This window comes from Rhincodon typus, chromosome 19, assembly GCF_021869965.1.
Source record: "Rhincodon typus isolate 14 chromosome 19, sRhiTyp1.1, whole genome shotgun sequence".
NCBI lineage: Eukaryota > Metazoa > Chordata > Chondrichthyes > Orectolobiformes > Rhincodontidae > Rhincodon > Rhincodon typus.
The window spans coordinates 44071230-44097537 of record NC_063350.1 but is presented as its reverse complement, the minus strand read 5'-3'; the positions used below and the strand labels follow the sequence as shown (position 1 = coordinate 44097537).

Genomic DNA, 26308 nt, shown 5'->3' with positions numbered 1-26308 from the left:
TACTAAACAAGATAGGTTGGGGACTGTGTTTAAGGAAGAGAATGCCATCACAAGAGGTGGGGGGAGGGGAAGGCTGATGATCATTACAGCCACTTCCATCACCTTCTACATGGTGGTCTCTGGAAACACCAGTAATTAGAATGGATACAGGGAAGTCTGCAAGGATTACAATTGAGGAGAATGCATCCAGCAATGAAGGAAGGGCATAGTGAAATCCAAATTGCATAAAACAGGAATAGGAATAGTCTCCCTATTGGATTATGCCTCATTCCCTACCCATTTCAGGCAGTATTTTTGAAGCATTTTATAGCCACCCTGTTAGTGTACCAGCAAAATTCTATATGCAGCATGTATACCTGAACGATAAACCCATTTATAAACAAGTTTACATTTCTGTTACATACTAGTCACAGAGAAAATCGCCCCCCTCCCACGCACAACCCCATTCCCATATGCAGGTTGGTAAATCAATATTAGTATTTTGATGCTAATGTTGCACAATTTGCATTGAGTCAGCACAGAAAGTAGATTTAACAAGATCAAACCTGTTGTTGTCATCCCCACAACCTTAGCTTCCTTCAGAACCCAGAGGTCTTCTTGTAGCCTCAACTCTGCCAACCTGTCAGCTGCTGCTTGGTAGAGCTGCTCATGCTGAATTATCCTTCGCCTTACATCTGTTTGATACATGGACAACCACAACCTAGAATTTTCAAAGGAATTTTTAAAGTATCTAATTGTTAGGATGATCACTGTTCTGAAAGGATAGGAAATTTTGTGGGATTCTTTCCCCTCCAGGACACCACAAACCTAGGTTTTCTGTCCTGGGCCATTAGAATTGGCTGGGTATTCCTGGAACAAGCACACCCTCCACCCTACACCCAAACCCCCACACCTCAGATATGCTGGAAACAGAAGTAATAGCAGGAAACTCAAGTACAATTATAATACAACTCCATTACCAGCCACTAGACCTGTTTGTTTAGATCATTTTGAGTTGTTTGCACTTATTAATTTGAAGATGCTTCTCTGCTCAGATTCAAACTTCTGCATGACATATCGTCCTGAGGGGAATTGAGAAGGTGGTTACTGGGAAGAGATTTCTTCTTGAGGGAGAGACTAGAATAAGGGACACAGTTTAAAATAAAGGTTTCTCTTAGAGGATGGTAACGAGAGGAAATTTTTTCTATCACAGGGTCTTTAGTCTGTGGAATTCTCTTCCCCAGAAAGCAGTAGAGACTGGGTCATTGAATTTATTCAAGGTGGATTAGACAGATTTTTGATGGACATATGAGTTAAGGGTTATGGGCAGAACAGGAAATCAGGAGTTGGACCGCAATCAGATCAGCCACGATGGAAGGTCTGAATGGTCTACTCTTGCTCTTGTTTTCCTATGCTCCATAATTTGGATCGGTTCTGTGCCTGGGATCTCTGCGGTTTCCAGACAGGGATTAAAAGTGAAGTCCGCCTCTATCTTTTTTTATCATTACTATCAAACTGAGTTTCCTGAGGGCAAGTGTGAAGAAAATGCACCCCTAAATTTCAACATGTTGATGGCAAGTTCTAAATCGAGGTAGGTCTTTCAGCAACTGATCAGTTTCATACGAATGCATGTTACATCTCACTACATTTAATATCTTCTAAATTTAAAGATAAAAATGCTTTTCAAAAACCATTTGACTAAAGCATATAAATTTATATAAAATTAACTCATGTTACCAACTAATATTTATTAACGAACAAAAATCAATAACATCATGCAAAGTTTCTGTGACATCTATCACTTGTTTTTTTTTTAAAAGTTATGAATTTCAGATTGGAATCTTAAAACCATTTGCTAAGTCAGATTATGTGGCTTTAGTAAACTTAGTTCATTGGTTCTTGGGTAAGAATCATAGAATCCCTGCAGTGTGGAAACAGGCCATTCATTTAGTCCACACCTCCGAAGAGCATCCCACCCAGACCCAACACCTCACCTATCCCTGCAACCCTGCATTCCCCATGGCTAATCCACCTAACTTGCACATCCCTGCACACTACGGGCAATTTAGCATGGCGAATCCAGCTAACTTGCAAATTATTGGACTGAGGGAAGAAACTGGAACACCCGAAGGAATCCCACACAAGCACGGGGAGAATGTGCAAATTTCACACAGACAGTTGCCCAAGGGGTGGAATCGAAATCGAATTCCTGGCACTGTGAGGCAGCACTGCCAGCCATTGAGCCACCGTGCCAAACAGAAATAAGTAGCTTCATTTAAGAAACATGCAATTTATACAGAGCCCCAATAGGCTGCAGTAGAGGTACCTCTTTGGATGGTAAAGCTCTAATAAGTGGCATTGCTATATACTCTCAAGAACACTGGAGTTCAGCAACACAAAGGAGGTCAAATGGAACAGAACATCTTGAGAGAATTCGAGGACCAGCACTCAGCTCTGACCTGTACAGGCGCCATCGATCTTTGAGAGGAAGCATCCAGATATTGAAAATTCTCTCCTCCTCTTGTGCAGTCATAGCACCACTCTTTCGCAGTTCTGCCTGTGCTTTCTGTTTCATTTTCTTCCTTTCACCCCGCTGTACCTGTTTAAAATAGGAACAATGCATTTAAAGTGGGACTGAATAATTACATGAAAAATATATTTTGAAATAAAAAGCAGCATTGGGCAATATAGAGGATAAACTTAAGCAGTCCTTTAAAGGATACATACATAATATGTTCCTTCTACAATGTGTTATTTTCCAACTATGTGTTGGCTTCAGGTAATCTCATCCAGCCCCAGTAGATAAATTGGTCTCAAAACTCCAAGCAAATGCTCTAACATGCACTGCTAGCAGTAAGCTTCCTCCCTACCATGCTGTACTCTGAGTAATTTACACCGGTTATGTTAATGATCATACTGACAACGTGAAGGGTTTCTATTTATGGACTGAATTATATTCAGACACTCCAAACTTCCTTCTACTCCCACCACCTCACCTCAACTTGGCAATGGGAGATGTCGGTCCGGGGGAAGAATGGCTGCCCTAACTTGTTTAATCACTAATAGGCTGGAGATGGAATTTCTGCCAGTCAGGGAGAGGACATCCCACCTGAAACAGCTGCAGGCCAATCAGAGGGCAACAGCTCTCAAAGTAACAGCAGCGCCAACATGAATGGTGGTCACTGTCAGTACTACACTCAGGCAATAGATCAGAACTTTGTAACTGTTCAAGAGTGAGTGGAGGGTGTGGGGAGGTGCTGAAGTTTGGGAGTTCATGATAGAAGAGAAACTGTGGCAGTGGTAACGCCTTGAGGGAGGGAAGGTGGAGACGGGCAGTTCAATGAACCCAGGGATCCAGTTAAGGAGTGATCCTTGCCACTGCTAACCCATGCAGGGAAATCTGTTGAGTTGGTCACCTGAATGCAATGCTCTCTCGTTGCCAGTTAAATGAGGGTGATGGCCGGATGAGGTTCTCAAGTGGAAATATATTATCCACTGGTGGGAAGGTTGCATGAGGCTAGCCCTGTCACTGGTATATTTACAGTGGGACTGGAGTGTACATGTCAGTGAGAGAGCATTAAATCCAGCCCAGTTGTTTGATAACTTCAGTAAAGAGTTCAACTAATCATGACAGCAGCTCTTTAAATTTCAAAGCCACTAGATTTACCTGCCAGCCATCTTGGTCCTGTGGATATGCTCCCCGAGCTCCCTGGTTGTTAAGGTTCATTGCTAACAAGGTGTTTGCCAGTTCATTGAGATCAGCATCTTGCTTCTTCTTGGTCCTCATTTTTGGTTCATCGTCATCAATCATTCTCTCTCTCTGGATTAGCTCTGCTTCCTCAGAGATTTGAATCAATTCATCCTCCATGTCTTCATCTTCCAGATCCTCCTGCTGTGCATCTTCAGAAAACATACAATAAAAAACGTATGTAACATCGACAGGAGCAGGGTTGGGTTATAAGCCCTTTTGTACTTGCTGTGCTGTTCAATAACATCATAGTGCATTTTCCAGCTCAACTCCACTTACCTGGTCAATCACACATCCCTTGATTCTCCAACTGTATTCTCTGAATTGAACGTGCTTAATAACTGAGCACTATAGCTTTATAGGACATTAAATTCCAAAAACGCAAACTTCTGAGTGAAGGAAAGTGTCTTCATCTCAGTTCAAATTGATGAATCCCCAATCCTAAAACTATGATCCCTGGATTCTATAATATTGTCATATGATTCATTGAGAACAATTTGCATTCTTTGAAACTCCACAAAATGTAGGCCTATTTTAATCAATCTTACCTCATAGGAAATCTTCACTGTAAACCTCCTAAGACAAATCTTCCTTTCTTTGATGAGGAGACAAAAACTGTACACTTCAGGTGTGGTCTAACTAATTTCCTTTATTTCATACTCCAAGCTCTTTGGAATAAAGGTTAATATAGCATATGCTGTCTATAGTGTCTTCATTGTAATAAAACAGCCCAAATCACTTTACACGTGTGAATAAACATGAGTTAGATGCCAAGCCATATTAAGAATGTGAAGGCCTAAAGATTGCAAAGGAAAAGAAAATAAGGAATAGTTCCAGGGATGATGAGATTCAGTTCTGTGAATAGATTAGTGAAATTGAGGTGGCTGTCCTTGGAGAAGAGTAGGTTGGGAGGAGATTTGGTGAATGCTTTCAAAATCATGACAGGCCTAGGCATTAAAGAAATAAACTGATCCCATTGGTGCAGAACCAGTGGACACAAATGGCAAAAAGAATCAAAGGCAATATGAGGGCAAACGTTTTTAGGTAATAAGTCATTAAGTTCTAGAGTAAACGTGGTAGATGGCAGATTCAATTGTGACTTTCAAAAGGGAAATGGATTTGGTCAGGCTAAAGGGGAAAGGCAGGGGAATGGGACTAGTTTGTGTTGGCCTTTGCAGAGAGCTAGTACAGACATGGTAGACTGAATGACCTTCTTATATTGTAACCATTCTGTGATTCAATAAGGAGATATTACGGTAAATGTCTAAAGGCTTGGTCAAAAGGTCCAATTGAAGGGAAAATATGAAGGAGGAAATATTGGTAGAAAGGTAGAGAGGTTTAGAGAGGGAATTCCAAAACATTTAGGGCCTGGATTACTGAAGGTAAAACTGCATCTGTTGGAATAATTGAGCATTTCCAATTTTTAAAGTGCCAGAATTGCTGGAACACAGAAATCTCAGCAGACAGTTATTATTGGAAGAAATAACCAAGAGAGGGAGCAGCAAGGTCTTTGAATACGATATAATAATTTCCAAGGTCGATGTGTTGCATAATCAGGAGCCAAGGTAGGTCAGCGAGTATAGAAATGAAGGGTGGTTAGGATGTTGAGAGAGTTTGAACACAGGCAGCAAAAATTTGAAGCAATTCAAGTTTGGAGCGTGGAATGAGGATGGTCAACCGTGAGTGCATGAGAACACCAAGCCCAGAGGTAACAAAGGCATAATTGAGCATTTCAGCAGCGAATGAGCTGAGGAAGGGTAATGTAATTAAGGTGGAAATAGACAGACAATCTTAATCATAGTATGGTTACATGATTGGAACCTCATTCAGGAGTCAAACATAACCGCAAAGCTCTGATCAAGATTTGAATGCAAGGTTATTTAATCCCTCCACATAATTATTTATGAATCACAGCATTAAAAACTTATTTTACTCTTCTATCCTTCCTGCCAAAGTAGATAATTGTACATTTCACTCAATCTTGCATACTCACTTAATCCTTCTGTCGCCACTTTGTGTCCTCCTCACAATTTATTTTTCCATCAGTTTTCCATCAGCAACCTTCTACACGTTACACTCAATGTCCTCATCCAAGAAGTTATAAATTATAAATAGCTAAGTCCCTAACACTGATCCTTGCAGCGCTCCACTAGTAACAACCTGCCAACTGAAAAATGATCTAACTTCTCTCTATTAATCCAAGCTAATACATTACTCTCTGTCCAGTGTAATGAACCCAATTCCTGAGATCAAGAGTAAACAAGAAGCAAACCTTTCAAGATTTGGCACAGAGAACTCCATGGCCTCTATGGGGTTTACCACTATGGGGTCAAATATTAAAGTGAAAAACAACCATCGCTTTAAAGACCAACAATGTGTCACTGTGGCTGGAATTAGGAGTTGTGAGAGATAGTTTAATCCACCCTCCAAATCGAGTCATTTGGTCTTCAGAATTTTATTTTCCATGCATATTGTATTTCCACTTAAATGTATCAAAGCATCTACGTTTTGCTTGCCTTAATTGTGAATGATTGTGCAGGTATTCTGGGGATTCAGATGTGTATAATTTAAATTGTATTGTAGTAGATAGGAATCCTTCCGTTCTTCTGCCATTTATTAAAGTTACATATGTTACAACAGACAAGTTATTTTCTGTCAATGACAAAAACTAACCTGAATTTCTATTATCCTGGATAGCAATATGTCAGGCAAATTGGCCATTATTTAATTGGAATTTTATACATTAAGCAACAAAATGTGGAACAGTGCAACATGATTATTGGTGACTTAAAGTTATAGATGTCTACGGCATGGAAACAGGACCTTCAGCCCAACTTGTCCATGGCGCCTAGTTTTCACAATTAAACTAGTCCCATTTGCCTGCTTTTGGTTCACATCCCTCCATCCATGTACGTGTCTAAATGTTTTTTAAGTGATAAAATTGCACTCGCATCACTCATTTCTCACAGAAGTTTAAGGGCTTAGTTATTTAGGACCTTTTGAATGAAGTCAACGTAAAATTGGATGTGGAGTCAGAGTGAGTGGTAAAAGATAACAGAAAGCTACTAGGTTTCTCATACCAAAATAAGATGCATTGGGAGCAGCTAAAACCATCCTGCAGTTGGAATAGATATTCCTGATGGATTTACTGAAGCTAACAAAAGGTAGGCTGCTGGAGTAGAGAAATAAATTAGAGGTGGAATTGCCTGCCAGAGCTAAGAAAGCAGAGCTAATTGAAATATTCACAAAACATCTGGGAACTTCAAAATACAGGAAAAATTAAGTATACAAAAAGGTGAGTCACTTGAGTTAGCAAGAATTGGTCTGAGAAACTATACCATGAAATAGAATTGAAGCTGATGGAAATAAAAAAACAAGGGAATTTAAACTTAAAAATTTGAATTTGAACTTTGGAGAGTGGTGAAACATAAAGAGGATGTTGTTTAAGAAGACTGGACTAGAGATTCATAAATAAATGGATAAAGAAAGCATAAAAGCAGAGAGAGAGAGGGAGGAAAAGCCAGCTTAAAAATGTTGTTTCTCTAAACTGCAACATTAGATGACAAAATTTCAGGAATAGGATGTGAAGGCATTCTTTACATCATTTGAAAAACTAGTAAGTGGAATGACGTGGCCAAAGGAAAACAGGACAAGGTGACAGGTTGAACACATGAAATGTAGGCATCACCATCAGAGGAGGTTTCTATGGATTTTTGCACTGTAAAAATAAAAGGCCATTCTGGGTGAATATGAGTTTGTTTCTCAAACAAAAATTTTGAAATTTGAGGAAGCAACCTGTGCAAGCATATATTGAATTTCAAAGGGTGAATCAAAGTGATTTTGACAGGTGGAAATGAGCATAAGGAGTACACACCATGCATGAAGTTCTCAGAGAAATTATTCTTTTAGAAGAGTTTAAAAACTCATTAGCTTTGGTAACAAGAACCCTTGTTGAAGACCAGGGCATTACAACTGCTAGACATGCAACGAGAGTGGCTGATGATTATGAAGTAATGATTAAAACCAAAACTTTTCTTCATCTACCTCAAACTCAAGAAGGATACAAGAATGGGATGGCGAAAGGATAGGAAATATCCAAGGTAAAGAAAAACAGTTGGAAATGTGTTAAGATCCCCTTCTCAGATCAGAAAGGAAGAAGTTGAAGGTGCAGGTGAAAACTGAAGGCTTAAGAATTTCCACATTAATAAGGCAGAGCACCCTTGTTCAGAATGCTTGAAAGTTGCACAGAAAGCTTATGGGACTTATTTGGGTTTGTAAGACTGGGAATGGAAAGGGGACCCCACATAAAAAAAACCCAGAATAAACTGTAGCTTTAACTATGAAACTGGAGGTAAACACTGCAGTCAGTACAGGAGAGGTGAATAAGGTAGATGAGAGGTATAAAGGATTTTCATCAAAAGGAACGGTAACTCCTTTATCTTTAAATGATGCAGCTAAACTCACAAATATACGCAGAGACACAGTAGCTATTGAAGCTCTTTTGCTGGAAAAGGAGATAGTTTACCCTCCAGAGAGTGCAGTGAAAGCCAAAGTGCTCATAAACAAGGTAAGTAGAGACTATATCCTGGTTCTGCTGTGCAAAGTGCAATTGGAGAGTGACTTGATATCTAGAAGAGTAGGAATAGAATAGTGGGAGTTGCTACAAAATTACTTAGGGACAGAGTTAATTTACTCCTAGGTAAGGATATAGCTGCCAATGAAAGTTATAGTTTTACCCATAATCACAGAAAATCTGAGTAAGGTTATAGAGATGGAACAGCTATAGGCATTTTTCCATCATGGGTGCTGACCAGAGAAATTAACAGACAACAGTGTGTCATTGCTGTTGAAATCAGAAGGAATTGAGAGAGACAGTTTAATCCAGCTTTCAAATCGGGACTGCTGATCTTCGAAATTTAATTTTCCCTGTCTCTTTTCTAACTATCCATAATATGTGTCAAACCATGTGTCTTCACCGTGAACAAATGTGTAGGTATTCTGTGGCTTTATATGGGCATAGTTGAAAACTGCATATTAATAGATTATGAATACTTCCCTTTCTCTACACTGTTAAAGTTAAGTATGTTACAATACATGAGTTACTTTTTTATGGCAGACTTGATTGAATTTCTTTCGGCCTGAATAGCAGGCCATTAGAGAAGCTGATCAGCTTGGTGATCTAATTGTAATTTTATACATTTTGTGACAGCCTGTCGAACAGTGAGGGGTGATAATTCACACACTCTTCCTGGTTATGTTGTGACATCTTAGCAGAGAAAGCAGATCAATGCACTGTAGGGACAGGATAAGTCATCAGCTTGGCCCTGTTCAAGAAGAATTGTAGTCTCTCCTGACAGGATAGATTTGGAAATTCGACCAAGGAAAGCCATATCATTTTGTGGTGGGGTGACAAATCTTTTGGGCAGGATAGCTACAATACTACAGAATAACTGAATGCTCCACAACTGTCATTAAACAATGAATTGGAGATGGAGGCTTTCAATACAAATGTTAAGGTTTCTCTTAAAAATTACACTTGAAAGAGCATCCAGTTAGGAGATAGCAACAAAAATGTAGACAGAATAATTCACGCCATTGAATAAAGTACTTTGACAGCCATTTAACAGGTGGCAGGATCAAAGGTGACAAAAGTTTGCAACTCAGTTTCTTCTGTCCTTCCAAGTTAAGGGGATCACATTAATCAGTTAATGGTACTGCTAAAGTTAAAAGTTAGCAATGGAAGCAACACAAGGTGATATTGTTTGTGTTTAATTTCCAATTTATTAAAACATTTTTAACAACTGTGAACATGACAGTGGGAGACTTTACCTGCATTCTCTATGTTCTGTGGATCTTCTCCAGGAATTGCAGTCACACTCATGAAACCAAGGCCCAGCCACTCCACGATTAATGAATGCCTTCTTCCAAGGAAGCCAAAATCATCAAATGCCTGAAAAAGCATTAAAATATCCAGTGAAAGTTAGTCATTCTGTCCCGACCACCATAACTCACACAACATGCAGCATAAGCTCTCAGACAATGATGTAAAACAAGTACTGTAACACTTTCAGGCTTTAACTGTGTTAACAAATATCTTGAAGTATTCCTAACAGCAGTGGAATCAGATTTCAATTCTTTTAATTGTAAGCAGACTTCTTTAATTAGCACTGAGGCTACCCAGCACAGATCTGAAGTAATGGCAAAAACGATGCATTCAGTCCGTAAGATGGAGAATTCAAGCCAGCGCTCATAACAATCAGCTCCTGATGCCAACTAGTGACCTCTGCTAGCAGAAGCCTGCTTGCACGCATCAGTTGAAGTATATTTGGTTTCACCAGATAGCAACCTGCACCACCCCCACCCCACAACCTCCCCATGTAAAATAGCTGTCAATACTATGCATCTAGGCTCATCTTCTGAAAGACACAAGAATTCTTATAAAACTGTACTTTAACTGACATCAATGCATTCAGAACAGATATTGCATTAATGAAAAAAGATATACAGGGATATCTTGTGTGATCGTACCAGTCCATTCTGCAAGCTATTCCAATGCATTGCAGAGATATATTTTTCTAAATACTGTTCATGAAGAACCCCTTGTGTTGTGCACTCCAACTGCTGTGCTGCTGCTCGAATTTTCTGCTCCGATTCCCTCATTTGATTTGTGACCTATATTGAACACAAATTGAAATGATTGAATGAGTTTTGCTAACATTAAGATCAAGTCATGGGATTTCAACAGCATACTGCAACCTTACTTCAAAATAGGCGCCTCGTAAGTGTTGGGGAAGTTTTCTTCTGAAATCTCTGCTGTTCCTCAGTTCCTTCAGTGTAAATCTTTTCAGTAGTTCACTGTTACTTCTTCCACCCACTCTGACCAGGCCAGTGTGCAAGAATCCATAAATCCCTGAACAAGAAAAACACACACACACACACACAATGACTTTTATAATAAAGTTATCTGGCCCGAATTTTTCTCTAAAATAAAACAAAGAGCTGCAAATGCTGAAGATCTGATACAAAAACAGAAATTGCTAGAGAAACTAGGCAGCATCCATGGAGAGAAAGTCAAGTTAAGGTTTCGAGTCCAAAAACCCTACTTCAGAAATGCCAATCCTGCCTTTGAAAGCCAACCTTATGCCTTTGCGCTTGATACCCCTGACCTCACCTCACACATGAACTCCATCTCATGACAAGCAAAAGGGAAAAGAGCTACTTTCTCAACACTGGATCCCCTGAGGAGTAGGCCTCAACCAACTGACGTCAGGAAGCAGACACTGGCTGCATCTGAATACCTGGCAGTTTCTGGCGAACTGGAATGTCAGTGTTGAGGCCTGAAATACTCGCTGAACAGCTCTTAAACTGATTAGCACTTGATTGAGTTTTATCAGTGGTTGGGGGGGGGGTGAGTTACTTGAGGTTTAACATATCCCTTCCCAGCATTTGGCCTGAAGTAGGGAAAATCATGACAATTCTCCTTAATGGTTCATTACACCAATTTTGCCTGTCAATTGACGCCTGGAGTTTCTGGGTAGAAGGTTGAGGGATGACTGCAAGCTCCTTAATTGACCCTCGATTGGTCAGTTGTGCTGCCAATTAAATCAGTCACTGCCCTAACTGAAGGTTTCTGCCATGGCAACAGCGCATTCCTGTTTTCAAAAAGAAGTATTTTATCTCAGCATGATCTTGCTGCACTCCCGTTTCCCTGATCTCAACTCAAGCAACATTTTACAAATGACCCTGACTGATTTGGCTTCAATCCACAACTCTGCCCTTACTTCTGGCTACAAAGCTGATTTTTGTAAACTTATTTCAAATTAAAAGTGTCACATCAATACAAAATGGGCTGAAATGGCCTTTATCAGAAATGACAGTCTGTGTGACTGTGGTAAATGATTCCTATGGTTTTCCACTTGCCTGCAGCCTTTAACACAGTTCACCACGTTCCTCTAATGCCTCTCCATCATCATCCAGAGGGATAGGATAGCCTTCACCTGGCTTCATTCCTGCTTATCTAGGCAGAGAACAATCTGCATTGACTTCCCTTCCACTGGAAACTCTTAAAGATCCAAATTTGACCCTCACTTATTTCTTGTCCAAATGCTGGCCCTTCACAACATCAACCAAAAACATTGTCAGCTTCCACATGTATGCTGCTGACACCCAGCTTGATCGGACCCCACCTCTCTTAATCACTCCACTAACTCTGATTTATCATACTCTTTGTCACACATCCAATTGTGGAGGGCTCAGAAGTTTCTGCTAACTAAATTCTGGAATGACTGTATCACAAACTCCATTTACTATCTCCATTTCCTAGCTTGATGCTGTTTGTATCGACTAAATGTTAGCCCACATTATATACATCACAGAATACTGCTTAAGTCAGATATCACAAGTTTATTTACAAATCATTTACAAGGCTACAATATCACAGGCTTTCCAAGGAGCAGCAATCATGGACAGATTACCATTCCACCCTTACTTTTTCCCTGTTAAGAAAGTGCACTACATTTCTGGCAGGACATTCTCCTTCAGAAATGTGGAGCAGACTTAAATCTAACAGGTGCCTTGAAGTGCAGGTTGCTCACACGAAGTCAAACCATGTCCCTTTCTCATGGCATAGCGACATATTTTATGATTTAAATGTCCAATTAACGGCCACTTCAGCAGCTCTTGTGAAAGAGCACCTAATGTAAGTGTTGGGTAAGGATGCCGGGGGGGGGTAGGGTACCAGGGTGCAAGTTCATAAGGGTGCCAGGGAAGTGAGGGAATCTTTAGGGTTGGTGCGGGATATTGGGTCCCGTGGGTGGATGTCATGTCAGGGAAGGGGCAAGGGCATGTCAGGTCTCATGGCAGGGGAGGTGGGGTGTCTGGTCCCGGAGTGGAGGGGAAGATTGCCAGATTTCGGGGGTTGGTGGATCTTGGGTCTCAAGGACAGAGAGGGGTAAGTGGCTCAGTATCAACAGTGGGTATGGTATCAACAGGTTCTGGGGGAAGAGGGGTTATTGGGTCCCAGGTGAAGAGGGAAAGTTGGGTCCCATGGGAAGTGGTGTTGTCAAGTCCAGCAGTGTGGGAGTTGGTTAATTATGTCTGAGTGCAGTGGCTAAAAGGGTTCTGGGAGAAGTGTTGCTTGGAGGTGTCTGGCAAGTTGAGAGATCAGTTTAATAGTTACAGACTCAGTTTTTAATTGTCTAATCTTTCCTGGGTAACTACGAAATGCAGCAAAACCGTCCAAATTCTCTGATTTAAGTGGATATTTTCAGAGGTTTCAAGGCACAGAATTGCCCATCAGAAATGTTAATTTCCCAGGCAATTTCCTCAAACTCTGCTACATTGGAAATTTCCGCAGGGTTCTAATGAGCGATTCCTGTCTACAATGCAGAAGCGACCATGTGGCCACTGGAAAATCTGAGCCGTAATCTGGGTTTTATGTTTATTAGTGTTACTGTACACGACATAAAAAAACCAACTGACCGCCTACAATGACTCCAATGTACATAAATAGTGACTGAAGACAAGGTGGATACCTTTCTACTGGAATGTCATATCTCATGATGTCACATAACTGTCTTAAAGGTCCAGGCCTGTCTGGTCTGGAAACTGTACCATAAGCCAACCACTGTGTCAGTCCACCTGCTGCTGAAACTCTCACTGATGTCTTTGTTACCTCTAAGCATGACAATTCCTATACATCTTGGCCGGCTTCCCTTCTTATAAACTTGAGCTGTTTACAAACTCTGCTGCCTGTGTCATAGCTTGCACCTCTGCTCAATCTGCAAGCATGTTTCTGAGCTTTCCGATTGTCATTTTAGTTCTCCATGTTGTTCCCATACAGACTATCCTGCCCATGGCCTGCTACTGTTGGGAATACCATTAACTTTGTAATGGAAGCTGAAAGAGATGGAAGGACTTGGACAATTTCTGGTTTGAAAGGGGCTTACCACATGATTTCTTAGAACCAAGAAGTCTGGAAGTTAAAGGTGCGTGGTGGTTCACTTACTGTTTATAAGCAGACTTTGCAGAGAGGAGGCAGGCAAAGCTTTTGTAAAAAAAAAAAATCTTTCTTGAATATATTCAATATTTTTTTAAAATTCTTCATTCATGGAATGAGGGTGTCACTGACTCGGCCAGCACTTATTGCCTGCCCCTAATTGCCCAGAGGGTAGTTAAGAATCAACCACATTGCTGAGAGTCTGGAGTCACATGTATGCCAGACTGGATAAAGATAGCAGATTTCCTTCCCTGAAGGACATTAGATGGTTTTTTTTAACAACAATTGGCAATGGATTCATAATCATCATTAGACTCTTAATTCCAGATTTTTACTGAATTCAAATTACATCATCTGCCAAGATGGGATTCGATCTCAAGTCCCCAGAACATTACGTGGGTCTTTGGATAAAGAGTCCAGCAATAATACCATTAGGCTGTCGTCTCCACAGCCTTCTGTAATTGACAATTCCACAGGTTGACTATCCTTTGAGTAAAGGCAACTCTCCTTATTTCAGTCCTAAATGATCTGCCCCTTGTCCTGATAAAATGTCCCCAGGTTCTAGACTCCCCATCCAAGGGAAACATCCTCTCTGCATCCAATCTGTCCAACCCTATTAGAATTTTATGCATTTGAATCAGATACCCTCTCATCCCTCTGAACCCGGGCCTAGTCAAACCAATCTCTGCTCATAGGACAGTCCTGCCATCTCCAGTGTATCAAACTTATTGGCCCCTCCTCCTTGGCATTGGCTTAAAGTTAGACTCTTTCTTTTCTATTTCTCTTCAGTTTCACCTGAAACGATAATTTTATTTCTCTCTACATCAATTGTTACAGCAGGGTGTTGAGTGTATTTGATAAATAAGTGCCCCTAATACGGAGTTGGGAGTGAATGCTAGACATTTCCCCCTTCAAATGGGAAACAATCTGCTAACACTAACTGTCTAGCGTTAGGGAAAATAATTAGCCACTGAGTTTGTGAATTTAGGATTATTTATACTCATAGAACCTTAGTCAAGTACATGTGATTAGGTTTAGGAAAAGAAGATCAGGTTAGATAAGTTTCTGTGGGATTCTGTTTGGTCAAAGAAGGAATTTGAATTTATTAAAATGGGTTGCATGCATTTAAAATGTCTCAAAGCATGTTTTAGACAATGATTTATTTTTGAAGCACAGTCACTTGTTTTATAGAGTATACTCAAAACAAGGCTGTATAAATGGTTCGTTTCACTAGTGCCATGGCACTAACTGAAGTAGTATCCCATACAAACAATGGGGCTGGTTCTGGTTACAAGTGATTCTTGCGGGATGTGATTTGAAGGCAGGATTGGAACACTACAACCTGATTCTCCAACCCACACTCATCACTTGCACTGCTCTGCATTAGCAGCTGAGTTACAAAATTTTAGTCTTGTGTCTCAAACTTGTAACTGATACAAGGTTGATTGCAATGTGTGTCTAGCCATTTGGCGCTTATCAATTGATGAATGAAGCAAACTGCTCTTTGATCCAGAAGTCATTGGAAGATTGTCACATTGTATCCATTACTGTCTTTACCATCAAAAAATGTATTAGGTTTACGCCATAAATGCAAATTGCAATGAGAATAACAATTGCATCTTCAAGGTATAGCACAATCACTCTCTAACATTTAATATAAATGGTGAACACTACAAAACATCAAAAACATTTTGATTAAATATCCAAGTTAATTTATGTAAATCTGTTCAAGACAAAAAACAGGTTCACAGTCAGCAAATTTGAATGACAATTTAATACAACAGCTGGGTGTTTAATAATGTATACAAAAAAATAAATTCAAGCAGATTGATGACAGAATCTTACCTTCAAGAAACTGATCCAGTGCATGGTTTGTATAGCACACCACCAGAATTGGAAATTTCCTTAAATATTGTTGCCAAATTAGTTCATTATTTAACAGTGCTTGTACGATTTTTAACCCCACGTAGGTTTTTCCTGTAAACAATAAATTGGCAGTACTTAGCCGAGGCTGAAGAAAAGCTTTGAAAGAGTATTCCAGACAATATAATCAATGTAGCATTTACCACCCAGAAGGGTTTAGACATTTTTGTAAAACAAAAGCCCTAGCCGTAGATGACTGCATTTTTGTTATCTGGGATAAGAGACCTGCCAGATTCTTTTGCTTTGTCTCATTACAAACACTGAAACAGTCATTCTAAAGATTTATTCTACAACATTAGTGCTAAGTTTGGATGTTTATTAGCTATCTTGCCAGAGAGGTTTGGGCAATCCAATTCTGAACATTTCTCAGCAGTACTATTGGAACATACTTATTCCGCTTGGTATGCCCAGAGGCAACACACCATGCAAAATAAATGAGACACTAAGAATTACTTTCATATTACATATCAGCATAGATCCTGGCTCTCATTAATAACCACTCATTCAGCTGATTGCCTGAAGAAAGCAGATGGAAGACACTGGCTGACAGCCAATTTATTAAAATTATATGATCTGAGGTTACCTATGAGCTAGAAGCCCCTTAACAGAGTTTCAACAGCATCTCCTGATCAGGAAGTTGGGAGAAACATGCCCAGAGTAAGAGAGTCTAAGATGTTGTTGGTGTGATCTGACAACACTCCTGCTTCTTGTGGCTTCACAGTCGAAAGTTTAGCACTTGGGTCATCAGAGCTAGTGGGAATTCTGCTCAGGACACAGTCAAAAAGTCAACAGGTCCCACTGACCCTGACTTGCACATGTGTATGATTTAGGCAGGTTCCTGATCAACCACCAAAATAGTGAGGTTAATATCCCCATGGAATGGGGCACAAATCAGTCATGGAATTGTTCCTTTTTAGCTGCCCTTACACATTGTTTCCACCAGGCAGGGCGAACATTGGTTGAATGTATCCCACTAATGGCTCCCAGCCTACTCACACCACCCGTTTGCCTCTCATGCCACCCTCGTTAAAAGACATGGTCCCAAGTAGGGCATTTCCCAGTAAGAGCAGGCATCAGAATTTCTGGTCTGATGTGCTATGCTGATGCACTGACCCCACACACTTTGCTGAGGTCAGATTTGGAGGGCACTGGTAGACTCAATCCTGGCCTATGTCAATTCAGGATCCTTCCAGCTTCACTTCAATTATTCTTCCAACTGTGCCCCCAGAAATTGCAAAAGATATTTCAAATTTCAGTGTGGCCAATCCGTAGAAACAGAAATCAACAAGATTATCGGCATAAAAGATTGGATGAAAATAAATGAAAAAAAAAATTACCATAGCTAACATTTAAAGGATTTTACAGCACACAAACAGGCCATTTGGCTCAACACATTTATTCTCTGAATGAGAACCTCCTAACCTATTTTATCTCTTTCTCTCAACATATCCTTCTACTCCTTTCTCTCTACCCAATTTATTTTTTAAATGTATCCACACTAGTCACTTCAGTTACTCCGTGTGATAGACAGTGCCACATTTTAGTTGCTTTTAGGGTAAAGGAAGTGTGCGCTGAATTCTTTATTGATTTAGTGAGTATCTCATATTCATGGTTCAGATTTTTGTAATGTCACACAACTGGAGGCACTTTTTCTACATCTACCCTATTGAAGTCCTTCATAAATTTCAAGAATTCTAAATAGTCACCTCAGTCTCCTATTTGAGGGGATACAGCCCTGCTCCATTCATTCTTCAATTTTTTGTATTTATTAGTAGTCTAATTGGAGGCTTTCTTTTTGAACTATATTCTTCATTTATTTATACATTTTCCAATTAATGTTTGAAAAGGAAGGAAACTGCTGAGGCTACTTCCCCTCGTTGAGTTATTGCAGGTCATCTTGTAGATGGTATATACTGTTGCACTGTGCATCAGTTGGGGAGGCAGTGAATGTTGAAAGTAATGGACTGGGTGTCAAATAAATGGGCTGCTTCGTCATGAATAGTGTCAAGCATGTTAAGTGTTGTTGGAACTGCACTCATCCAGGCCAGTGGATAGTATTCCATTACACTCCTGACTTGTACCTTGTAGATGGTGGACAGACACTGGGGACTTAGAAACTTGCTGCTGAGTTCCAAGCCTCCGATCTTCTCGTGTAGCTATGGAATGTTATGGGGCAATAGTTAGATTCTTTCTTGTTGGAGTTGCACATTGTCTAGCACTTGAATGCTGTAAATACTATTTGCCACTAATTAATCCTGGTCTGGACGTTGTCCAGGGTCTGCTGCAATATAAACACAGACCATTCAGTACTTGAGGAGTTGCAAATGCTGCTGATCCTTGTGCAATCATCAGTGAACATCTCTACTTCTGATCTTATGGTGGACGCAAGGCCATTGAAGGGACAGCTGAAGATGGTTGGGTCTAAACCAGCATTCCCTCTAAGCTGCACGGTTGCGCACGTGGTGGCTGGCATTGACACACTAATTGTGACACTTCCTTCTAATTCTGGAAGTTGCTGCTGTGCACAGGCCTTGGATGCCTGCACAGCTGGGAAGAAAATGAGAGGGAATGCGAACTAAACTCCCGAGTAATATCCCAAGACTCAGATTATTGGCCTCTGATAAGTACGAACATTTTTCTTTGTGCTAGGTATGATTCCAACCAGTGGAGAGATTTCTCCTTGGTTCCCATTGATCCCAGACTTTCTAAGGCTCCTTGATGCCACACTCAGTCAAATGTTGCCGAGACCTCACGGGCAGTCACTCCCGCCTCACCTCTGAAATTTAGCTCTTTTTTCCATGTTTGGTTCAAGGCTATAATGTGGTCAGGAGCTGCTGGATCCCTGATAGAACCCAACTGAGCATCAGTGAGCAGGTTACTCCCTTGTAACAGTTCACAACCCTTTCCGTCACTAATGATGGAGAGATTAGACTGTTAGGCTAACAGTTAGCCAGGTTAGATTTTTGGCTCGCTTTTTGTGCACAGGACTAAGCTGAAGAATAAACCATAATGGGGAGGTGTCAGTGTTATAGCTTGGCTGGAACAGCTTGCCTAGTGGTGTGGCTAGTTATGGAGCACAAGCCTTCAGTATTATTGCTGGAATATTGTTACAGCCCATAGCCTTTGCAGTATTCAGTACTTTCAACGATTTACTGATCTCACGTGAAGTGCACCAAATTGGTGAAAACTGGCACCGTTGACAGGGGGACAGGAACAGGCCGAGATGAATCATCCACTTGGAGTTACTGATCACAGATGGGTGCAAATAATTCAGCCTTGTCCTTTTCATTGATGTGCCAGGCTCTTCCATTGTTAAGAATGGGGATATTTGTGGGGCTTCCATCTCCACTACACTTTTAGTTGTCCACATCCAATCATGAGTGGATGCAGCAGGACTGCAGAACTTAGATTTAATCTGTTTGTTTCAGGATCATTTAGCCCTGTTTATTACATATTCCTTTCATTGTTTAGTATGCAAGTATTTGTGATTTATCAAGTTGACACCTCAATTTTAGGGATGCCTGGAGCTTCTCCTGGCATGTCCTCCTGCAATCTTCAATGATCCAGGACTGATCTCCTGGCTTGATGGTAATGGTAGAGTGGGGGATATACCAAGACATGAGGTTACAGACTGGGATTGAATACAATTGTTGCAGCTATGCAAGAACAGTTAAATGCATTTAAGTTTGGTGGGGGGGGAACAGCACAATATTTTGTGGGAATTAGACAGAAGGATTGGCATTCAATTGTTTTAAAGCTCAATGCCACTCACATAGATGAGGTGTTTGAAACTGCTCAGTGCATTTTTTTCATATTCCACAGTGATTTCATATTTTTAGGACAGAAAAGGAAAACATTCGAGATAAATAAATGTTTTATAAAGCTAGATCTATTTTTAAGCCAAAAAAAATTCTAAATAAACTAGGAAAAAAGATGCTGTTCCTTGAGTGTACCTGTCCCAGGAGGGCCTTGTATGATGGCCAACTCTTTAGTCAACGCCATTTGCAGGGCTTTCATCTGTGACTCATCTAGGTTCAGTTCTTCCTTTGATGGCCACGATGCAGGATTAAGGACATTGATGTTGGTGTTCGTTTGCAAACGTTCAAAGATTTGTTCAGGATTTTCCTCGGGATTCTGGGGTTTTGCATTCATTAGAGCAGCAAAGTCATAGCTGTCATTTAAATTCAAGTATCTTGGAACCCGGATTTCAGTGTCACACTCTACAATGTACTTTTGAAAGGGAACATCCTCTCCTTGGATCTCCTGTAGCCCTTCTAGAACATGGCGGTAGGCTTCAAAATACGCTGTTGTTTCAACCATGAGGAAACAATCCGAAGGGTCAACCTCGGCCAGCAGATGTCGGCTTCGAACGTTAAAAGACAGATGGACAATACCCTCTTTTAGCTCTGCAGGATCCCGATTTGACACGGTCGCAAACAGCAAAGTTTCAAAATTATCTTTTGACATACACACGAGAGATCCATATAGCAGACGCTTTGAGTTTTGCCACCGGACAAACTTCAGTGGCGTCGTGTCAAACTGGACTTTGTATCCTACGCCGGTGGATGTGCAGAGTGGGACTATGATACGTGTGTTGAAATATACTCGAATGTCGTCGAATTTTCTTCTCCTGAGACCCTTGTCATCGTAATTCTGAAGCAAATCTAATATTCCTTCTCTCAGAGGTCTCACAAAATCTTCTCTTAGAAGGCGGAAATGGGTATCAAGGTAGACTTCAGTGCTTGCATACCTTTCAGTAATGAGATTAGGCCGCAGAAATGGCCTCTCTTCCAAATGTACCTCATTGTAAGTGGGATATATGGTCATTGCTCTGTAGTTGTCCTCAGGACCAGTTTCTTGATTATCGATCAACATATGGGTATCTGTCTTAAGTGTTCCATCCCGTTTTCGCTCTTGCAGGTGATGAGTTATATTTTTGATTTTCTCCATGCCATTTTCAATCTGTTCACTAATTGAAACTCCAGCAGCCCGTAGGGTATTTACCGTGGGATCCAAAACTGAAATCATCATAGACATTTCCTGAACTGAACTGGCTGGGAAAATACTCACCAATTCCTGAAGCAAGAATAGAATACTTTCAATATATTCAGGATATTGATGCCTACGGGAAGGCACTGCTTCTGTACTCATCTGAACCACATAGCGAGGAAGTTGGACCTTCAGAAAGAGAGAGTCCTTTACAATGCCCAGGAGGTGCTGAATGCTCTGCCGGTCAGTCTTTGACCTACAGGCCTTACACAAGACTTTACAAATGAGTTGGATAAAAGATGTATTTAGTTGTTGACTTAATAAGTCCTTTAGGCTAGAACCACAGGCTAAAGTTATAACAATTTCAGAAGGTTCTTTGTCCAAAAGGCTCTCCATTGTTTTATAACCTAACTTTCTCACAAACTGCTCTTTGTCCTTTGTATGTTCCTCTTTAGGTCCTTCTTGAGGCCTCCTTCTCTGGAAGTGAGGATTTCCCTGTGGTTCAACCTGCCTGCCTCTACCGCCCTCACGAAATTCATTCCTTCTCCTTGGTTCATTCCTGCGTTCAGGATGCTGATCCCTTCTGGCCTGTTGAGGGCCTTGGCGATTTCCCAGAGCAGCAGGAGCTCGTCCAGCTGGATTTCTATTGGGTCTCACAACATTTTGCCTCCCTTCTGCATGTCTAGGGTTAGGGTCAACATTCCACTCTTGGTTCCTTCCCCCAGTCTCTCCGATTGCCAGCAGATCCCCATGCCTGGGTATGGAAAGTGCTCGTCGGGGTTGTTGTACACCTCTCTGGTTCGCCGGTCCTGCAGCGTTCCTCTGGTTTCCATTATATCGCTGTCCTCGTTGTTGAAGTCGTTCCAAAGAGGCTATTGATATATAAAAAAAATGAAAGGACGAATTAAATATCTTACAATCAAATTCTTCAGGCCATATTTGTTGAACAGTTTTCTTAGATGCTCTTTTCCCTTGTTTTCATTTCAAGTTGAATAACAACATCTCCTTTTCCCCAGACTCACTGTGCAATTGTTTATTTCAAAGAGCTACTGCGCTATTAAATTTGAGAGATCCACCAAATAAAGTCCCTCTATTAAAATGTTTTCAGTGTATTATCTACAATTTACTTTAAAGCACGGTCCTTGACTTAATAGTAATCCAGCTATTCATAGGTTTACCATCAAAATATATGTTTTGAATTGTTCTACGAATATTAACTTTCTTGGATTAGAACTGTGGTCTGGCTAATCTGATGAAAACAGTACAGTATCTTTAAACTCACAGAATAGTTAAAGGGCAGGTCAACCAAGGCGTTTAAATTCTCAACTATTTTTATTCATCCACAGCAGTTGTTGCCCAGCCCTAATTGCTCTTGAGGAAGGTAGCAGTGAGCTGCTACCTTCAACTGCTGCAGGATAAGTGCACGTAGTTGAAAGGGAGGGAGTTCCATGATTTCGACCAGGTGACAGTGACGGAATGCTAGTAATATAAATATGTCAGGGTGGATGGAGCAGGCAGAGTTCCATGCATCTGCTGCCCTTGTTCTTTTAGGTGGTAGAGATTAAAAGTTTACACAGTGCTGTTGAAGGATGCTTGGTAAGCTGAGAAACCAATTGCAAACCCCTAATTTGCAACAGATTCTTTACATTACCAACACTATATTCTTAAGACTTTTAGTACATTCCTAACTAAAGCATATGTTAACTAGACAATCTTTGCCTTGCACAGGGTTAGCTATTAGGTGATGATAGCCATATTTGTGTATGACATGTTAATGGTTAGTTTGAAATTTTTAAATTTTTTTTCATGGGATTGCTGACAAGGCCAACCTTTGGTGCCCATCCAACTTGCTCTTGAACTGATTGGCTTGCATGTCCATTTATTTCAATGTCAACCACATTACTGAGGGTCTGGAATCACAATAAGGCTAGATCAAGTAAAGATGGCAGATTTCCTTCCCTAAAAAGGACAATATTGGACCAAGATGCTTTTTCTTTTAAAATAAAACTTAATTATAGTTTCATGGTCATCTTTACTGAGATTATCTGACAATTCCAGATTTTTAGATTGAAGTTAAATTCCAACAATAGTGGGATATAATCTATCAGCCCTGGGACATTAGCATGGGCCTCTCTATTACTAATGCAGAGACTAACCGATTTCTCCTAAATTCAACATCAATCTCTGACCATTTGCTGCAATTTGTCATTCTGAAACAGAATCCTCAGTGTAAAAATTACTACAATAAAGTCATTTGTATAAATCAAGTCAAATAGAGAAGATAACTAGTAAAGAATAGAAAATTAAAGACAACCAAGAAACAGTAAACCAAAGAAACATAAAGAAGTAAAAACAGTGAACAGAAAGTATTGGATTAAAATGCAATGGCAGGGTATAAATATAAATGTTTCCTCACAGGAAGGGAGAGAACAACAACTGACTCAGCACACTTACTCTCTTTGGGAAAACAATAAATTGCACTTTCGATTCATTGGAAATGCACTTCTTTCCCCACTAAAGAAATTGTTTAATTCAATTGGAAATATGGATTCCAACACAGATCAGAAGATTCAGGCCCTTATCCCTAGAGTTCGTGTGACTACATTTCTCTGGGAATTCCCAGAGTCAGAAATTATGAGTTAAATTTAGTGCCAGCTCTCAAATTGCATATTTCAATGTTAGTTTACATGCTTAGAAACGTCAGCCTTTCTGCTCCTATGATGCTGCTTGGCCTGCTGTGTTCATCCAGCCCTGCACCTTGTTGTCTCGGATTCTCCAGCATCTGCAGTTCCTACTATCTCTGATTCAATTTAGATAATATGCTTCTTTTTCATTCTTCCTGCCAAAACAGGCAATTCTAAATTTTCCAACATTACATTCCATTTGCCATATTGCTGCTCACTCACATAACTATCTATATTCCCTTACAGTCCTCTTCACAACTTACTTTCCCATCTATTTTGGGTCATCAACAAATTTAGCAAAATTACTTTTGGTCCCTTCATCAAAGTCACTTATATAAACTGTAAAATGTTGAAGCCCCAGCACTGATCCCTTTAGCTTAGCACTGGTTATATTCTGCCAACCAGAAAATGATCTATTATATCTACTACTGTTTCCTATTAGCTATCCAACTTCTAACCACGCCAATACGTACTCCATACACCATTATTTTCTGAAATAACCTATGATGAGCCGCATTATCAAAGGATCTCTGTAGATCCAAGTACTTTACATCTGCCAGTTTCCTAGAACACATTATTTTCTCAACGAAGTCCAAATAATTAGTTAAACATCAATTCCCTTTCACAAAACCTTGTTGACTTGCCTGAATTCTTTGAAATTTTCAAAGCAAATATCATAACTCTTAATAATAGTTTCCAACATCTTTCCAATGACAGATGTTCAGCTAACTGACTTGCATTCTGTCTCCTCCACTTCTGAATAACAGGTGATTTTCAAATCTAACAGAACTTCCTCCAAATCAAGGCAATTGCGAAAAATTAAAACCAATTAACTATCTGACTAGCCATTTATTTTAATCCACTAGGATGTAGTCCATTAGGTACCAAGGATTTGTCAGCCCACAGCTCTAACAAATTTGCTCAGTACCATTTCCTGGTGACGACAGTTTTCTTGCACTCCTCTCTCATTTCCATTTCCTGACTAGCTATTCAAGTAAGTGAGTCAGAACCATCCAAAAAATTTGAGTCTAGTTCAGGATTAGGGACTTTCTTAGAGAGTTGTAGATCTGGTGATTGTCTGTCAGAATTTTCAATTTCCCACGCAACTCCCAAGAAGGGATCAGGATTTCTGCATGGTCCTGATACTCAACTCCTGTCCCTGTTGCTGCAATGACTATCTTTCCAATGGATTATCTGGGCAGAGGCCTTCTGTTTCACCACAGAGATGAAAGAATGAGATGGAAAGTTACTGCATGCCAGGCACAAGTTCATTCAACTAAAAATCATTCCAGCCATAGCCTTGTAGCAGACCAGTGCCTGGCTTAGAAAATGTTGAATATTTCAGCAGGACAGAGAGGTGGAAGAAATAACACTGGAAAATACAAAGTAAAAAATGCATTCTTCACTTGTTTTATGAAAGATTTGTGATCTTTCATAATTGCACTCACCATCTCCTCTCCTAGGGTTCCGTCTTGGCCTGTCTGCCGCAGCTGCTTGTCTGTTTGTGTTTTCCAACTCAGCTTCTTCACCCCTTCTCCTGTGGTTCGCCCTTTGCCACTCAGGATCCATTTGAGAAAACACGCTCTGAGAAGACAACAAGCCATTTCATATCACATTACATTGCAACAAGAAGTGGTATCCTTTCATCAATAGATGATGGTAGGGCAAAATATCAGAAAATAGGTGAACAAGGATAATTTTTCCTGACCTAAAGGGTTGTCCTTGTTCTGATTTTACGTTGATCAAGCAGCAATTATTATTTGCAAAACTGGATCACAAACGGTAAAAACCTATATGATTAAAAGGCTACATAACCAAGACCAGTCTTGTCTTCACACGACAGTAATTGGCAACTAAAATTTCCTGTTCCCAATCTAAGGGAATTGAGGCTAATTACAGGCTCCTTATTGCTACTTCAATCTCTATTGAGATTGTAGAACTAGGAATTGAGGGCTGTTGTGGTATGGTAGTAGTGTCTCTACCCTGGACCACAAGGCCCAGGTTCAAGTCCTACTTACTTCAGAGGTGTGTAATGACATACTTGAACAGGTTGATTAGAAAAATAGGTTAAAAATATACATACATGCAAATAACTAGGAACTAAATCCCAGACCTTGCTGGTCTGCATAGCTAAGCTATTCAGCGTCATCAGCAACTGAGCAACACAGTAGGTGGTGATAGATTTCCTTATGTACTAAAATCAATAATCTACTAAAAACTACCTGGGACATTTCAATGATAGTTGCAGATTATCTGGTTGAAGTAAGCCGGGAAATGAAACCTAATATTCAGCAGTAATAAGAGATAACACAGTGTGGAGATGGAGGAACACAGCAGACCAGGCAGCATCAGAGCAGGGGAATTGACGTTTTGGGTCAGGACCCTTCTTCAGAAACCTAGTATTCAGCAGTGTTTTAGCTGTTGATTCCCAGGCAACCTTCCAGGTCCTCAGAATCATTTAACAAGATATTTTCTAAACAAATGAATTCTGCGTCGTGATGAAACTGAGTGTGTATTTTCTTATGGATTCCTTGTATTGATGACTCAAAAAAATTCAACCATCAGCCTCAAGTCTGTCTCAAAAAGGAGGAGTATTTTCCTTATAGCTACAATTAGATCCACAAAAATAGTTTTCTTATTACACGCTGCTGATGAATTCACATTCAAATTAATGGGTCTGTTTCCTGGAATAAAATCACAACTGGTCATTGATAATTTCAAAGCTAGGAGATGATAATAACACTAGCTAACCAAATTTCCTTGAATCATGTCAAAATTACTATTCCGACACCTGGTAAAAATAATATCCATTAGTATCAGTCAATGGGAATTATACTGAGCTACTCAGAGTATTGTAGACATATACAGACAGGTGCATATGACCCAGTAACTGGTACAGGCAAGCTAATATTTATTTAGAGATAGTAGGAACTGCAGATGCTGGAGAATCTGAGATAACAAGGTGTAGAGCTGGATGAACGCAGCAGG

General features: G+C 40.2%; 1 protein-coding gene across 4 annotated transcripts in view; it reads right to left on the bottom strand.

Annotated features, from left to right (window-relative positions):
* znfx1 (zinc finger, NFX1-type containing 1) overlaps positions 1-26308 on the bottom strand; it is a 121034-nt gene that overhangs the window by 16360 nt on the left and 78366 nt on the right. For all 4 annotated transcript variants that reach the window (XM_020532912.2, XM_048608304.1, XM_048608306.1 and 1 more), the window contains exons 2-10: positions 24769-24904; positions 19601-21508; positions 15570-15701; positions 10489-10637; positions 10256-10399; positions 9557-9677; positions 3647-3879; positions 2439-2578; positions 546-700 (exon numbers count right to left, since the gene is read on the bottom strand). In XM_020532912.2, the coding sequence (XP_020388501.2) occupies positions 546-700; positions 2439-2578; positions 3647-3879; positions 9557-9677; positions 10256-10399; positions 10489-10637; positions 15570-15701; positions 19601-21508; positions 24769-24889 (3103 nt within the window). In that variant the 5' untranslated portion in view covers positions 24890-24904. The remainder of the gene's footprint in view (positions 1-545; positions 701-2438; positions 2579-3646; positions 3880-9556; positions 9678-10255; positions 10400-10488; positions 10638-15569; positions 15702-19600; positions 21509-24768; positions 24905-26308) is intronic.